The 18,417-nt window shown below is 42.8% G+C and overlaps 1 protein-coding gene across 1 annotated transcript in view; it reads left to right on the top strand.

Annotated features, from left to right (window-relative positions):
- LOC124613793 (gustatory and odorant receptor 24-like) overlaps window positions 1–16,662 on the top strand; it is a 42,769-nt gene extending 26,107 nt beyond the window's left edge. Inside the window, exon 3 of the mRNA XM_047142515.1 lies at window positions 16,372–16,662. Within this exon, the coding sequence (XP_046998471.1) occupies window positions 16,372–16,662 (291 nt within the window). The remainder of the gene's footprint in view (window positions 1–16,371) is intronic.
- The last annotated feature ends 1,755 nt before the right edge of the window (window positions 16,663–18,417 follow it).

Genomic DNA, 18,417 nt, shown 5'->3' with positions numbered 1-18,417 from the left:
TCGGATGCCGTAATAAGTTACTCGGGATACGCGTAACCATGAAATCGTTTTCGAGTGAAGTGTTAATTCTGGGATGACTTTAATGATCTATCTTCAGTTTGCGTATGTCGTATTTTCACGTGCAGCCGCGGGACAGACATTCTACCACTATTTAGCGTGGCGTTTGATGAACATTATCATCAAATTATGGCGAGCATTCACTTAAACATTTACTTTGAACAGTTATAGTTGCATCAGCGCATTAGACTCTGAACTGCTCTGATAGTTGGATTGTGTGGATTCTTTTGGTCTGTGACTTTCAGAACATAGTGAACATTTTAGAGAAAATGGTTTTTGATTATGAATCCCAGACAATCTCCTAATTCCTCAGAGCTATAAGCTGTAGCTATAAATGTATTTCTCAGATGGGCACTAGGAATTCTTATTACAGGCTTCACGTTTTGCGAATCACTTTCTGGTTGCCAATATTGTAGTTAGAGAGCCAGTGTTGAGAACGGCAAACAACAGCATTAAATAAAAGGAAAAAAAACATTTTTACAACAATTAATTCCATCCGCCGCCCCACATATGGTGCATCGGCCGGGAATGCATCTTTTCTACATTACATTCTACATTTTATACCAATTATTCCACCCACCCACCCCCCCCCCCCCCCCACACGATGTTGCCGGATAGAGATAGGTTTCCCGCGGCATCGAGTATATGGGCATTTTTAAGACTGGCGGGAATTTTAAATCAAACACTGGACATTCTTCTATTAATTTCGGATATAGGAAGCACCTGAATTTTTTAGGCAATTTTTCGAAGATAACAGTGTGTCTTATAGCCCGTAAAATAAGGTAAGTGTCCCCATGCTATTCCCGTGTTTAAGTTGTTGCATGTGGCTAAAAAATAACGTTCTAAGCAGACAGTTGACATTTCATTCTTATGCCTAAATAAGGGTTTGTGTAAAAACGCACCTGACTTGCACAAAATATATGTCGGCTAGAACACTGTAATTTGCAGGCAAGAAGTGATAGCTGACACAAACAAATAAGCAGCGAAAATTAACGTCGGTTAGTGAAAGATTGGGATGACCGTATGACATGTACTTGACAGGTAAAGCTTGACTAGGAACTCCCCAGTTAATTGCCACGACGCTAATTCCCTAACAAAATTGTCCTATAACTATAGAAAACATATGTGATGTGCAGCTGACATTTCATTCTAGGCTTAAATCAACAAATATGACCAAGTATCATTTTAGGAGTGAAGAGGATAACAAAACTTGCACAAACACAAACACACACACACACACACACACACACACAGTGTTTATGTGAAGATTTAAATGTTACATTCACGCTCAGAGTGTATGTAAAGGGGTAACTTACACTATTCTCATGTCTCAAGTTGATGTCAAAAAATTTTAATGTGTTTACTAACGCATGACATCACCATGCAACATTTTAAGCAGCGAGAGCAGGAAGATGAAGAATGTAATGCATCACGTTCTATACTAGAAAAATATAATCGATGGTATTGACAAGCTAATACATCTTTTTATTACATTTGATGTAGGCCTACTCGAGGTTATGTACACAACCGACTTTTGAGGAAGGCTGCGACATTTACCGGGCTCGGAAACGTTTACAGACTGTATTTTCGTAATCTAACACTAAATAATACCAAAATCTAATCATAATGCGAAATGTAAACTACATCATAGCCAAAGACTAACGAAACGAACTGACCATGCACCATTTACTAAATCCTAATTGTGGTGTATCACTTTGACTGCATGTTTTTGTAATACGCAAGTAGACTTTCAGAATGCATGGCATACGAATGCAAAAATTGCCAAAGACAATGATCGAACAAGGTTTTACACACACACACACACACACACACACACACACACACACAGGTTGCATATCGTGGTATGTAATCATAACTGCAGATCTCTGATCACAATCGAAAATTCAATCATCATATCAAACTAAAAGTGTTTCTCAAAGTACGTAAGATTTCCAGCAGAAAATATACATGGCACTACCTTCGTAATTTTTCTTCTGTAACATAAAAGAATACATAACTCAAATATTGGCACTACTGATGAAACTTACGGGTTTTGGTACACTGATGATGACCAAACTTCGATTATTGCACCACATTTTACAAGGTACCATGGACTCTCAAATAAAGTATTTCCACATCTAAATTGTCTGTATTACTTATGAAAACACGTATAGGTCATTCATTTGTACTAATGAAATAAGCAACTGGTTTATGAATATCATTCAGTCTTCGTACCACATATTAAAAAAAAATACATAAGAATTTGTTCTATAACATTACAAAACATACTTGGGCGTTACTGCTGATCTAACTTACAGCTTGAAGTGCACTTATCAATGAGAACATTTTGATTTTTGTACCAAAGTAAACGCCATGATTTCCTACATCTAAAATTGTCAAAAAAATCGTCTTAATTCAGGAAAAACCGATATTACAGTCAAACATGATTTGTGACCCTATGGTAGGGTATTAACTTAACATTACAGTACAAAACGTCGTCTTATCCTATTGCACAGTGGAGACTACATGAAATTTGACCTCCCTATAAATCACTATGTTACAGCAAAATTGTAACAAATTGCTTCATTTTACAGCATAATTGTTCCAAATTACCCATTCTGTTATAGTAAACTGCAACAAATTATATTAATAGTGCGTCAATAGATTTGATGGAAAGGATGTATCGCCAATGCGAGGCAGTTGTGAAGTTTGGCATTCAGATATCAGAAAGTTTTAAAACTAGAAAAGGATTAAGACAAGTATATTCACTGTTACAAACCTTATTGAAATCGTACTTAGATGTTGTTCTTGGTTACTGGAACAGACAGTGCTGACGTTTTGGTGTAGCAGTACAGCATCACTGTTCGCCGACGATCAAGTACTTATGGCTCTTGATAAGGATGATGCAATGTATCAAATGAGAAGGTTAATGGATGCTTACAAACAATGTGCTTAACAGTCAATATGGATAAAACAGAATATCTTGTTGTTGGAAGTGGATAAGGTGATAATTTGGATTTTGAGTTTGGCTGGGAAGTGTTCTAGTATTTGGGTTCACTAATCGATAAGATTGGGCAGCGTGAAGTGGACATACCCCGTAGGTTAAGTCAAGCGAGGATAGCGATTAGATAATTAAATTGTATGCCTTCGAGTCGCACGTATTCAGACAGTTAAAGAAAGTGGTGCTACGTTCTGTGGTTAGAAACATTCTGCCACATGGCTCAGAGTGTTGGACATTGAATGAGATACAAAAGGGAAAAATTGAGCCTGTCAAAATGGATGTATTACAGCAGAGAATGAGGGCGAGCTGATTGGATCGCGACCTGCCTGGATCGACTGAGGAGTAAATATCTAATAATGGAGAGGGGCGCGGTGGAATCAGTCGCAGACAGGATTGGTGCTAGAGCATTGAGACGGTGTGGATATGTCTGACGGATGGAGGAACAGCGATGGCCACAGTGTTCGTTCAACTGCTCTCCGCCAGGGAGAAGGAGTTGAGTGAATTGAGGGAGGATGAGGGCAATGTGGAGGGTAATTATAATCAAAGCAATGGAAAGAAGAGTTCTATCAGAAGAAAAGTGGCAGGACAGAAGTATGTGGCACCTGAGGACAGGCAACAGTTGGTAAGTTAAAACGTCTGCCAAAGAAAAGAAGAAGGTGTTATCACATGCTACACTTGTTCCACCACTGGCAAATCTTTCATTTTACAATCATGCTAACTCTTTAAAAACAAATTTTCCTAGGTGAGTACTTTGTCTTTTCTCTTGCTTCGAAGATTGAGACGAGTCCAACTGCTTATTACTAAAAGGTTTCTGCTCCCACAAGCACCGTCTTACTTCTAATCTTTCCCTTCGTATCCTTGCACCAAGACCCCAGAGCCAGTCTCAAATTAAAGACAACATACGTTAATAATTTGTCCCACTATCATTCCTTACCTTAACCTACTAGGTTGGCTGTGTAACTTAAGTAATGTGAAAAGAGCGTGGTCAGTGAGGTAGTAGATCACTACCACTTCTCAAGCTGTTGCTCCTTGTGGGAACAAGGTACGTATAGACCAGACGTTCGCTTTTCAAATACTTGGCAGAATCATACATGTTCGTTAATTACCCCTTTCACACATGCCAAGTCTACCGGTGTGTCTCTGTAACAATAGCTTGGAAGCTATGTGTACGATTTGATAACAATTATCGTGATTGGTCACCTGTGAGTAATTTATGCATGCCGCATCAGTAGTTCACTTTGTATAATTATGAGCGACACAGCAGTGCTCTCTAAATTGTTCATTGCTCATGAGAAACGTGTGCTATCGCTTTACAAATTCCTTTTACATAATAATACGTAAAATTATATGTTTATGGAATTGTGATAGGGATTCTTGCATGATATTGCATTTTGCATGGTGTTTGGCTAGCTATTTTTTTCTTTGTGATAGCGGTCTATTTATCTTTGACTGTTAAGTTTGATGTGTTCAGTGATGGCTGAGCAGTTGACGAGGTCCCCTCTGCACTAGTGGCAGGAGCACATATATGCGCTAACACTTCGTAAATTGTTTAAATAATAGTATCCTCAGTTCTAACATTGTGAAATATATGTGTGCAGTTAGACGGAGTGCTCAGTGTCTTATGCATGAGCGTGCTCAGTGAAATGTTTAAATAAAAACTTGCTCTATTTATACTATTATTTAAAGTTAGAACCCTACACCACCCTACTGACTAGTGTTATTGTTTATAATGGGGCACACAGCTCCAAATTATTTACAGATAGGGGTGAGGGTAATTGTAGGTAGAATAAATGAAAAATCTCCATGGTCCTGGACACAGTTCCATAACATCCAAGCTTTTGTGTGTGGGGGGGGGGGGGGGGGGGGGGAGGAGGTTTGGTGGGTGGGGGTGATTTCTTGGCAGTGAGAGAAGAGACGGTGTGTAATTAGGGCGTAACATGGAAACCTCATGGCACTGACATAGGAACACCCACAACTACTCTTTTAGCAGCCTTCATTCACTGCTGCAAGACTGCATAAGCACTCGCATTTCTAGTGTGAACTCTCACTTTTTGTTTCTTTTCAAGAAGTTACACGTAATTACACGAATAATGCAAGACTGATAAAAAAAAGGAGAAAAGAAAGAAAGAGAGAAAAGACGCTCTAGCCCTCTATGAAACTCTCGCAGAGAAGTGTCTGAGGTCTCATGACCGACCTATTTACTTCGAAATATGTTGTATGTGACATTCGTAGCTGCCGAAAATTTTGAAAATTATACCTTAAATACGTAGATAAACATTGAGATTTGGGGTCAACATTCTCTTTTTGCCTTTTTCTCTATCTAAGATCGACGTTCGCTATTAGTACGACCTGAAATGGGTCCCAGACATATGAGCAGTATTCAAGTATGAGACGTACGAGTTTTGTGTGCAATATCTTTTGCACACAAACAGTAGTTTCCCATACGCTACCGCTGAATCGCATCCTACCATCTATTTTACGTACAACTGTTCGTACTTCGGCAGCAAACTGCTCTCTGCTGCCTCAGAGTCAAATGATTCTGATGAAACTTGTCACAGCGGGACACGATAGTACCAGTTCACAGACTGCTACGAACTGATACGCTTCGACAAAGTGTCGCTTGGTAATGCGAACAGTTTCAATTAATTTGTATCGAAGTAGAGTTAGTACCTGTTCAACAGTTTTGTTCTGCTGGAACTCGTTAACTGTATTGTTTTTAACTATCTCTCTCGTTCCCTTGGTCAGTTTGTAGTACATTTTTAATCGCTAATAGGGAATAGTTGTTTTTAGTTACATTCTTCTACTCGAGGTGTGCGAGTTAAGAGTGGCTATAGTTGCCCGATCTTGAGTGGACCTATTTGTGTAACAATTACTAATGTTTGCTTTAATGACCCTACTAGGATGGTAGATGTACACGTAAGACGTAGAGTTGAAATCCTTAAATCTGTAAACAGACTTTAACAAATGGTCTGATTATTGTCTTCAGTTACTATTCTTATTGCACTTCTCTGTAGCATGAATATCGTAGCCATCTTTTGTGTACTTAATTCCCGAAAGCGATACATAATTATAGACTCATCGTAGATACGAAAGCTATGTAACTAAGAGGCACTAGAAGTTACTCACCAATGACAGGAGTCTAACGTCATAACATCATGACATTCCCTTTGCTAGTATCTTGGTGCGCTCATTCCATTTCAACTGCCTGCCAATATTCATCCCTAAAAATTGTGTGTTTGTTAAGTAATCTTTTAGACTGTCACCTATATGTAATTCGACGATAATATACTGACTAACGAAAAAAGTGAAGCATCCCCAACAGTATGGGTAACTGAAAAGAAATTTCACAGGTTGAGAGTGTACGTGATATTATTTCAGTGATTGCAAAATCGACTCAAATTGGCTAAGAACTTGGCGGTATGAGTCCACATGTCAGTATTATATTCCATCCCCTCTGATCTAGATGCATTTACTGATTCCCTCGGTAAGGATGTAACGAAGCCACTGTATCCTCCTCCGAGCCAAACTGGCCTGGAACTCTCGCAATTGGTTCCTAGAATCCTGTGTATTGGAAATGGGACGGAGTAGACATTAGAGCCGGTTCTATCGGGGACAGATCTGGGGATCACTGAACACGATGCGACGCCATTCAATAGCAGTCCATATTTACCTATCACAAAAACACTCGAAGCGCAGCTGCTTGCGTTATGGTGTTGATGTCAGGCTATGCATAGGACGGCAATTCCCTAGTAGGGGTGCTGAAAGTCTCAGAGCAATGGTGCGGTGGTGTTCTCAAATGGCAGGCGCAGATGTAAAGGGCTCAAGTTATGCTTGCTGCACAATACGACGGTCCTCCCTCATGGTGATCAGCCTTGTTCGAGCGGAACCTCGAGAACGAGTATCCCTGCCGCCACGTTCCCATGTAGTCCAATGTCGGCCCACCAAATGACCTTCAGATCTGGATATTGCACTATTCGACCACCCGCTCAACTTAAGACCCATAATGCGACTCAAAGTTGGCAGTTTTTCACAAACACAACTTTTATTTATGTAAGTTCACAAGGTTGATGACTGAACCTCAAACGAAAGATAACAATAACGATACCAGTAAAAGTTTCCTAAGAGAGGCAGACGAAAGTTCCTTTCTAATTTTCCACAAAGGTTCGTGGTAACACACACACACACACACACACACACACACACACACACACGCACACACACACACACACACACACACACACACACACACACTAGTAAAACTCCAATTCAGAGACGAAGACGTAATCTTCAGTGCTCGAAGTCCACAAGGTTGGCATCTGGAGTGAACAGAACTTTGGGGCTGGTTCTAACTCCTAAATAGCTGTCTCCAACCAATCAGGTTTTGGTGTAGTGGTACTTCCTGCAGAGCGTGGCTCGAGCTCCAGATGCAGGAAGCAGTGCTCGGAATGTCTGTTTTCATTATCTTTTATGTAAATAGCTGGTGCTTACCATGGCGCTTTTGGAACACCTTGGACATAGACAACCCAGTCCTCTGCGGTGTATTATGGTTTGCCGGCCCTCAGGGGTTACCTTGGCTCCATCATAACAGAGAGCCCTTCCAATCTCTGTCATACGCTGATGGCTGTCGCACTCGAGTTCGCGGCATCTCGTCATGGTAACACCGCTAGGAGCACGTTCTGTGCATCCCAGACAGCTGTAACTCATTTACATTTCAGCTGACGGTATGTACATGTACGAAGTTGCATTAACCATGTCTTCAGGTTGCTTCACTTTTTTTGTCAGACAGTACATTTTGCCTCTTCAAACTTGCAATGAAAGCAGGGAGTTGGACCCAAAGTAATTACACGTAGAGTCAATTGACTGAGTATACTATACAAGGTCATACTTATTGATCAAATTACACAGTAGTGACCCCAGTAATAAATAGTTTAACTAGTACAATATAATAATAGCAAGTTAATGTAAGAATGACTAACAAGATAAAGCTACGAAAAATTGAATCGCTGTAGCAAAATCTTAAAAAACAGTTTCCATCCTTTAGGTTCCATAATATAGTTTTTGATAAGCAAAGACGACACAAGTTGTTATTAAGACAAGAAATTTAAAAATCAACAAATACAAAATTATTACTGTTATAAAACCACAATACAATCATCTTGATTTTCCATGTTTATCGAACAAACCGTGATCATTGAGGCCATTAGCTGTCGATACAGGTTAGAACCCAGTATGTGAAAATCTTTTACAGTATCATTTACAGAAATCTGTAATGAATACAAAATACTGCTTTCCTTCTATTGCAACACACCTCAACGACTTCCGTTACTCTCTCCAGTGATTCAGCAACACAAACACGTATGAGGCGTGTTTTCCTTCTACAGGAGCAACATTATATGGAGTTCATCGACGCAGACGGTACTCTCATAAACATAGGACTTAGACACCACTTTCAGTAATTTACAACAGGCATATGTTACACACAGGAAAGAACAACGTTTCATCAGCTTAACAAACAATATGCAAGCACCTGAAATGAGGTCAGCAGCGTCAGACTATTAAAGAAACACTGGTCTAGTACTCTAGTGCCTTATGAGATGCCTTTAGTGCTCCTTTAAAAATACCATTTGCACATTTTAAAGGACTGACCATTGTTAAATTCCAAGCCTTGTATCCGAACTACAAATAGTGCTCTATAATTCACAAGAGATAGACCGTGACTACAGCAGTGAACACTTTAAAGAGGCCTCCTCAGTAAACTCTCAACAGACGCACAGTACAATCATACCTTAATTCAATCGTCGGCTTCGTCGTTCGTGCATAGCCACAAAAGCAGTTATCACGTTTTCCGATCAAGCACTAAAAATTCAATTGTCGTGTGACCCGTCGGGTAGACCGCTCGCCGGGTGCAAGTCTTCCGATTTGACGACACATCGGCGACCTGCGCGTCGATAGGGATGAAATGATGATGATTAGGGCAACACAACACCCAGTCCCTGAGCGGAGAAAACCTCCGACGATCAAGCACTGATACGACTGCAATAAAACAGCTCGATAAGGCACCCGGTACACACTCGTTGCCGGCCAATTCTCTCCGCCCATCAGTCACGCCTCGCCCATCACGTTTCCGGCTTGCCCCACCCCAGTCAACAACGACTCCAGTCGCGGCCGACCGCCGCGCAGTGTACCTGTAATCTGCCCCTCCCTTTCTAGTTGCTGCTGCTGTCCACGATGGTGAAGTCTTTCCAGTAGATTCGAGAGGAGTAAGTTTTACAATAAACTTTTTACTTATCTTTCCTCACACAGTGACTCCAGTTCTTCATGCCTAGGGGTCTGATTCCTGAAGCTGAAACTCTCGCATTTTAGGTTCTCCTGGTTGAACTGGTCGTCGTAATTGCCGTCTGCTTCATATCTGCTGTGCAGCAGGCTACGTAAATTTAAGTATTAACTGTGTTTTTCTTACTTGTCACTTCTTTTTCCGTGTGTTTTTGCTTTTAGGAAGATTTAATTTTCGAGTACTACTAATAGTGTTCCATAGATTTCGTGTTTGTTTTGAATTGAGTCCAGAGACAGGTTGTGCTTATTTTCATTGTTTCCAACAAGAATTGTCTAGTAACCACAGTTTAGTCAACTATCAGCCGTCTTTAGTGAATTAGCAGTCTAGTTAAAAGTTCATTAACTCTCTACAGTAAATTGTTGATTTCTTAGGATGGACAGGATGTGTGACAGCTGTGTACGGACGCAGGAGGAACTGGCTATTGTTCGCGAACAGCTGAACGTGTTGACGGCCGCGGTCAGCCGTCTTCAGGCTACTGCCTCGGAGTGAAGCGGCAGTGGTGAGTCTGGTGCGACGCATGGTACACCCCAGGTGTTACATGCTTCACCCACGGGCCCTGTTGTCGAGACATCTTCGCGGATACCTGGCGCGGTTGGGCCACCCTCTCCCGAAGGGGGATGGCGGATTCAGCTGCGTTCGCGTCGCATGAGGCGCAGGGTCAATGTGGAAGTTGGCCATGTGGCATTTCCCGCTCTGCCTGTGAGTGGACATGTGGCCGCTCCTTCAGCAAGGTCCGAGCAGGCACACGGGGGGAGGGGTTTATTAGTGATTCGGAGCTCCAATACTAGGCGGGTGATGGAGCCCCTTATGGAAATAGCGGAAAGGTCAGGGAAGAAGGACAGTGTTCACTCTGTCTGCTTGCCGGTGGGTCTCATCCGAGATGTGGAGGAGGTCCTGTCGGCGGCGATAGAGAGCACTGGGTGCGCCCGATTGCAAATTGTTGTTCATGTCAGCACCAATGACTCCTGCCGTCTGGGTTCAGAGGTCATCCTCAGTTCATACAGGAGGTTGGCGGAGTTGGTGAAGGCGGAAAGCCTCGCTCGCGGGGTAGAATCTGAGATAACTATTTGTAGTATCGTTCCCAGAACCGATCGCGGTCTTCTGGTTTGGAGGCGAGTGGAAGGCTTAAACCAGAGGCTCAGACGATTCTGCGGAGATCTGGGGTGCAAATTTCTCGACCTCCTCTATCGGATGGAGAAATGTAGGGTCCCCCTAAATAGGTCAGCTGTGCACCACACGCAGTAATGGGCTACAGGGGGAGGGGAATACGTGTGGAGTGCATATGTGGGTTTTTTAGTTTAGAGAATTCCCTCCCTAGGCCCGACAAGACGCCTCCTGAGACGCGACCAGGTAGCAGTAGGCAAAACGCAACAGGGAATAACAATATTAATGAGGTAATAGTAAACTGCAGGAGCGTCTATAGAAAGGTCTTAGAACTGTTCTCATTAATAAACAGTCACAATGCCCACATGGTACTAGGGACAGAAAGTTGGCTGAAACCAGATGTAAACAGTAATGAAATTCTAAACTGAGATTGGAATGTATACCGCAGAGACAGGCTGGACAGTGAAGGGGGAGGCGTGTTTATAGCGATAAAAAGTGCAATAGTATCGAAGGAAATTGTCAGAGATCCGAAATGTGAAATAATTTGGGTGAAGGTCACGGTTAAAGCAGGCTCAAACATGGTAATTGGATGTCTCTATAGGCCCCCTGGCTCAGCAGCTATTGTAGCAGAGAACCCGAAGGAAAATATGGAAAATACACTCCTGGAAATTGAAATAAGAACACCGTGAATTCATTGTCCCAGGAAGGGGAAACTTTATTGACACATTCCTGGGGTCAGATACATCACATGATCACACTGACAGAACCACAGGCACATAGACACAGGCAACAGAGCATGCACAATGTCGGCACTAGTACAGTGTATATCCACCTTTCGCAGCAATGCAGGCTGCTATTCTCCCATGGAGACGATCGTAGAGATGCTGGATGTAGTCCTGTGGAACGGCTTGCCATGCCATTTCCACCTGGTGCCTCAGTTGGACCGGCGTTCGTGCTGGACGTGCAGACCGCGTGAGACGACGCTTCATCCAGTTCCAAACATGATCAATGGGGGACAGATCCGGAGATCTTGCTGGCCAGGGTAGTTGACTTACACCTTCTAGAGCACGTTGGGTGGCACGGGATACATGTGGACGTACATTGTCCTGTTGGAACAGCAAGTTCCCTTGCCGGTCTAGGAATGGTAGAACGATGGGTTCGATGACGGTTTGGATGTACCGTGCACTATTCAGTGTCCCCTCGACGATCACCAGTGGTGTACGGCCAGTGTAGGAGATCGCTCCCCACACCATGATGCCGGGTGTTGGCCCTGTGTGCCTCGGTCGTATGCAGTCCTGATTGTGGCGCTCACCTGCACGGCGCCAAACACGCATACGACCATCATTGGCACCAAGGCAGAAGCGACTCTCATCGCTGAAGACGACACGTCTCCATTCGTCCCTCCATTCACGCCTGTCGCGACACCACTGGAGGCGGGCTGCACGATGTTGGGGCGTGAGCGGAAGACGGCCTAACGGTGTGCGGGACCGTAGCCCAGCTTCATGGAGACGGTAGCGAATGGTCCTCGCCGATACCCCAGGAGCAACAGTGTCCCTAATTTGCTGGGAAGTGGCGGTGCGGTCCCCTACGGCACTGCGTAGGATCCTACGGTCTTGGCGTGCATCCGTGCGTCGCTGCGGTCCGGTCCCAGGTCGACGGGCACGTGCACCTTCCGCCGACCACTGGCGACAACATCGATGTACTGTGGAGACCTCACGCCCCACGTGTTGAGCAATGCGGCGGTACGTCCACCCGGCCTCCCGCATGCCCACTGTACGCCCTCGCTCAAAGTCCGTCAACTGCACATACGGTTCACGTCCACGCTGTCGCGGCATGCTACCAGTGTTAAAGACTGCGATGGAGCTCCGTATGCCACGGCAAACTGGCTGACACTGACGGCGGCGGTGCACAAATGCTGCGCAGCTAGCGCCATTCGACGGCCAACACCGCGGTTCCTGGTGTGTCCGCTGTGCCGTGCGTGTGATCATTGCTTGTACAGCCCTCTCGCAGTGTCCGGAGCAAGTATGGTGGGTCTGACACACCGGTGTCAATGTGTTCTTTTTTCCATTTCCAGGAGTGTATTTCGAGTAGATTTCCCGACGATGTTATGGTTCTGGCTGGAGATTTTAATTTGCCGGTTACAGACTGGGTGACTCAAACGTTTATAACGGGTGGCAGGGACAAAGAACCCAGTGAATTTTTTTTTTAAGTGCGACTCGTGGCGATAACATATTAGACCTTCTGGTGACAAACAGACCCGAATTATTTGAAACAGTTAACGCAGAACAGGGAATCAGCGATCATAAAGCGGTTACTGCATCGGTGATTTCAGCCGTAAATAGAAATATTAAAAAAGGTAGGAAGATTTTTCTGTTTCGCAAAAGTGACAAAAAGCAGATTTAAGAGTACTTGACGGCTCAACACAAAAGTTTTGTCTCAAGTACAGACAGCGTTGAGGATCAGTGGACGAAGTTCAAAACCATCGTACAATATGCATTAGATGAGTATGTGCCAAGCAAGATCGTAAGAGATGGAAAAGAGCCACCGTGGTACAACAACCGAGTTAGAAAACTGCTGCGGAAGCAAGGAAACTTCACAGTAAACATAAACATAGCCAAAGCCTTGCAAACAAACAAAAATTACACGAAGCGAAATATAATGTGAGGAGGGCTATGCGAGAGGCGTTCAATAAATTCGAAAGTAAAGTTCTATGTACTGACTTGGCAGAAAATCATAAGGAATTTAGGTCTTATGTCAAAGCAGTAGGTGGATCAAAACAAAATGTCCAGACACTCTGTGACCAAAATTGAAATGAAACAGAGGATGACAGACTAAAGGCCGAAATCTAAATGTTTTTTTCCAAAGCTGTTTCACAGAAAAGACGGCACTGTAGCACAGATGACAAAATGGTAGATATCGAAATAGATGACAGAGGGATAGAAAAAAAATTAAAATCACTCAAAAGAGGAAAGGCCGCTGGACCTGATGGGATAACAGTTCGATTTTACTCAGAGTACGCGAAGGAACTTGCCCCCTTCTTGCAGCGGTGTACCGTAGGTCTCTAGAAGAGCGTAGCGTTCCAAACGATTGGAAAAGGGCACAGGTAATCCCCGTTTTCAAGAAGGGACGTCGAACAGATGTGCAGAACTATAGACCTATATCTCTAACGTCGAACAGTTGTAGAATTTTGGAACACGTATTATGTTCGAGTATAATGACTTTTCTGGAGACTAGAAATCTACTCTGTAGGAATCAGCTTGGGTTTCGTAAAAGACGATCATGTCAAACTCAGCTCGTGCTATTCGTCCCCGAGGCTCAGAGGATCATAAACATGGGTTCCCAGGTAGATGCCGTGTTTCCTGACTTCCGCAAGGCGTTTGATACAGTTACCCACAGTCGTTTAATGAACAAAGTAAGAGCATATGGACTATCAGACAATTTGTGTAAGAGTGATCAGGTGTGCCGCAGGGGAGTGTCGTAGGACCGTTGCTATTCACAGTATACATAAAAGACCTTGTGGATAACATCGGAAGTTCACTGAGGCTTTTTTCGGATGATGCTGTAGTATATCGTGAGGTTGTAACAATGGAAAATTGTACTGAAATGCTGGAGGATGTGCAACGAATTGACGCATGCTGCAGGGAATGGCAATTGAATTTCAATGTAGACGAGTGTAATGTGCTGCGAATACATAGAAAGAAAAATCCTTCATAATTTATCTACAATATAGCCGGTCAGCCACTGGAAGCAGTTAATTCCATAAATTATCTACGAGTACGCATTAGGAGTGATTTAAAATGGAATGGTCATATAAAGTTGATCGTTGGTAAAGCAGATACTAGACTGAGATTCATTGGAAGAATCCTAAGGAAATGCAATCCGAAAACAAAGGAAGTAAGTTACTGTACGCTTGATCGCCCACTGCTTGAATACTGCTCACCAGTGTGGAATCCGTACCAGATAGGGTTGATAGAAGAGATAGCGAAGATCGAACGGTGAGCAGCGCGCTTCGTTACAGGATCATTTAGTAATCACGAAATCGTTACGGAGATGACAGATAAACTGCAGTGGTAGACTCTGCAAGAGAGACGCTCAGTAGCTCGGTACGGGCTTTTGTTAAAGTTTCGAGAACATACCTTCACCGAAGAGTCAAGCAGTATATTGCTCCCTCGTACGTATATCTCGCGAAGAGACCATGAGGATAAAATCACAGAGATTAGAGCCCACACAGAAGCATACCGACAATCCTCCTTTCCACGAACAATACGAGACTGGAATAGAAGGGAGAACCGATAGAGGTACTCAAGGTACCCTCCGCCACACACCGTCAGGTGGCTTGCAGAGTATGGATGTAGATGTAGATGTATATGTAGATCTAAATAATTTTGAAGACGGTCTATGAAGAATTTTTGTATTCACTTTAATTTATTGTCTTACATTTTACGGTATCACACTGTCTTTTGAATTTTCACATCAACAAAGTCGAAGTTACGTCGTTCGTCCAAAATACAAAAATGCGTCCGATCACATCAGAGGCATGCTTACTATTACTTCACTCTGCAGTAATGACAGTTTTGATTGACAGATGAATTTCTATTAATTTAGATTATTATTTTACAAATGAACCCAGAAATAAACGTAATAAACAGTATGTATGTATGTATTAAATTGGGGACGTAGAAAGAGAGGCTTCATCCCGCCGTAGCCCTCAGTGGTTCACAACCCCACAACAGGCCATTGTTGTCCACCAACCCCACAGCCGCACCACATTGAATCCAGGGTTAGTGTGCGGTTCGGCCCCTAGTGGACCCCCCTCATTGCAGACGAGTGTAGCCCCAAATGTTTGCGTGGTAAAATAATTATGGTGTACCCGTACGTGGAAAAGGTGTTTGCACACCAATGGCCGACACAAAAAAAATGGTTCAAATGGCTCTGAGCACTATGGGACTCAACTGCTGAGGTCATTAGTCCCCTAGAACGTAGAACTAGTTAAACCTAACTAACCTAAAGACATCACACACATCCATGCCCGAGGCAGGATTCGAACCTTCGACCGTAGCGGTCTCGCGGTTCCAGACTGCAGCGCCAGAACCGCGCGGCCACTTCGGCCGGCTGGCTGACACAGTGCAGCTGAAACGGAATGAGGGGAACCAGCCCGCATTGGCCGAGGCAAATGAAAAGCCGCCTTAAAAACCATCCACAGGCTAACCGGCACACCGGACTTCGATACTACTCCGCTGGGCGGATTCGTGCCGGGGACCGGCACGCCTTCCCGCGGGGGAAGCAGAACGTTAGACCACGCGGCTATCCGAGCGGGCTAATAAATAGTACTAGATAGCGTAAATAATAATAGAAACATTAAGTGTGCTCAATATTTTGTAAATTCAAATGTTTCTAAAAAAACAATTTTAACTAAGCATTTAATTCGTTTTCATAAATTTTAACTTGAAATATAACATAATGTGCATAAAACTATATGATATTTTTCAGAAATTCAGCTGATATAACATCGACGTGTCCAAAATTCGAAAAATATTTCTGGACTCGACTATGACTGTTAAGGAAAAATAATGTAAGAGGAGGATGTCCCTTTGCAAACCTCCGGCGCTTTCTAGCCCGAAGATAGGTCATTGCACATTGATACGATAAGTTCCAACGTGGTACAAACAAATTCCTGCTGTAAGTTTCCTTTAGATTCACCATTAGTTCATTACTTTCTGACGAATCTATGAGGGTTTCATTCGATTTCTCTAGGAAGAGATCAGGTGTTTTGTCAGTAATTACAATGTTGCTGTCATCCGCAAAGGAAGACACCTGTGCGGACGCGGAAGATTGTGCTCTGACCCGATTCCAGTCGCAAGTTCACTTATTTCAGGAGGCGTATCTGAGGACTACTGGGACACAACTCAACCTCAGACTGCGGCGCCCGTCGATGTTCTTCACAGTGTTGGTGCCGCTATTCGCTTTCCTGGTAGTCATAGCGGAGACGTTCATATTCGACATCGCGCATCCGAGTGTGGCTGTCGCGTACACAGTCGCCATCAGTATGCTGGTCAACCACGGCGTGGTGTGGCTGCTGCAGTGCACCGCCATCTGCCGGTCGTCGCTGCTGATGAGGAATTACCTCAGGTCGGTAAGTGGCCTTTCCAAGCTGCTATCGGTGTAAATGACATAACCACAATGGACCATAAAACTTAACCGGTTGCTCAAATATGGTATGATAGTTATCTGTACCGCTAACTGACGAACCCAGTGCTTCGGTCACATTCCGACTTGCAGGTCTGCCTATCTAACAACTGTCAGGGGCAAAATAAATGTGATTTTCAACATTTCGTATAATTATTACTGACCGAGTTTAAAAATATGAAATGCTGTCGTAACCTGTTCATTAAGGATACAGGGTACTTTTCCGGCTCAATATTATGTAAAAATCAACACCTATTTCTTTCAGGCACTGTTTGTAATATATATGTTTTCAGATTTTTTGTTGACATCAGGTAATGCAGCACACTTTCTAAACAAATTAGAAGTATTTAGAATATGTCTGAACCTGCTTAGGGTTATTAAAAAAATTACAAAGAAACTGATATAATTTTTTTTTCCAAATTGCTTCCTCAATTTGAGGCACGATTTAATCAAATGTTATACATTTGAAGGAGACCAAATTTTTACCAGGTATGCATGATATGATGGCTGAGGTACTACACTAATTAATTCCTCCTATTATGTATATTACAAGGATAAAAAAGATCATATCTTTTATTTTAATTTTTATAATTTTTCCTAATAAAAATATTATTTTTTCTATAAATTAGCTGATTTGCAATAAAGCTTAGGTCTGCTACATAAGAATGGACTATTGCAAGTTACAGAAAAAATTAGAGCAATACTTTGTAAACTTTAGGAAATATTTTTACCTGAATTCCGAAAAACACAACTTGTGGGAAATCCAATTAAACTGTACCGTGCTTCAGAACATTCCTGAATCATAGTCTTCATCCTGCAGCATTTCTTCATCTTCAAGCTTCCTCTTTGCATATCTTTTAGCACTTCTTGCTTCTTTGGTAACCTGAAGAGTGAATTCAGCTTCATGCACCTGTTGTCTGTCACATGCAAGCAATTGATCTTCCGTATTAGAGCCACATTTTATGCCTAAATTTCTGAGGACTACCAACTTTCCTATCACTCCATCACAGAAACACAGCCCACCAAATTGTAATGTTTTAGTCCTACAAAAACATTCTTGGTTAATCTTTCCCTTATGCAATGGTTGAAACTTTCATTTGTATTCTGTGTGCCCCCATGAAGACATGTACTGAGCAAAACAGGGTCACTCAGGTCTCTAAAAATTGGTTTCATTTTATTCGTAACAGGCTCAGGAAAAGAATGCTTATGATGGTATATTTGACCACTTTCTTTTGCTTTTTGGTAACCAGACCAAGAATCTCCTCCTTTAGGGCAAAGTCTGTTAAAAGGGTGGTCATCTGTGGACAACTTACGAACTTAAGTGGCCCATACAGCTTTTTTCATTGCTCTAACATCATTCAGAGGTGCAGTTCGTCTAATGGCCAGTCCATAATAACTCTGAAGAAGATCTGTTTCAGTTTCTGTCAATCTGACTCCGCCAGACAGAGATTTTCCATCAGACAGCAACTTTCATTTCTCTTCGTAGCTTCCTCAATCTAGCACCCATCCTCTTTTGCACATGTCCACAATACTCCAGTTTTGTTACCAAGGTATCGCCATAAACATTGAACTCATTAATTTTATTGAAAGTTTTAGAGTTCCCATCACCTAGGTACCTCGTATATCTAACGTTATAAACGGGCACCGACCTCTGAAATATTTGTAGAGATCCATCACGCTCCATACCTTCACTGTAACCATCGTAATTCTTAGATCACTGTTATTCAATATGTCC

This window comes from Schistocerca americana, chromosome 4 (assembly GCF_021461395.2).
Source record: "Schistocerca americana isolate TAMUIC-IGC-003095 chromosome 4, iqSchAmer2.1, whole genome shotgun sequence".
Taxonomy (NCBI): domain Eukaryota; kingdom Metazoa; phylum Arthropoda; class Insecta; order Orthoptera; family Acrididae; genus Schistocerca; species Schistocerca americana.
The sequence above is the reverse complement of the archived record's forward strand: the minus strand, read 5'-3'. Positions and strand labels throughout refer to the sequence as shown.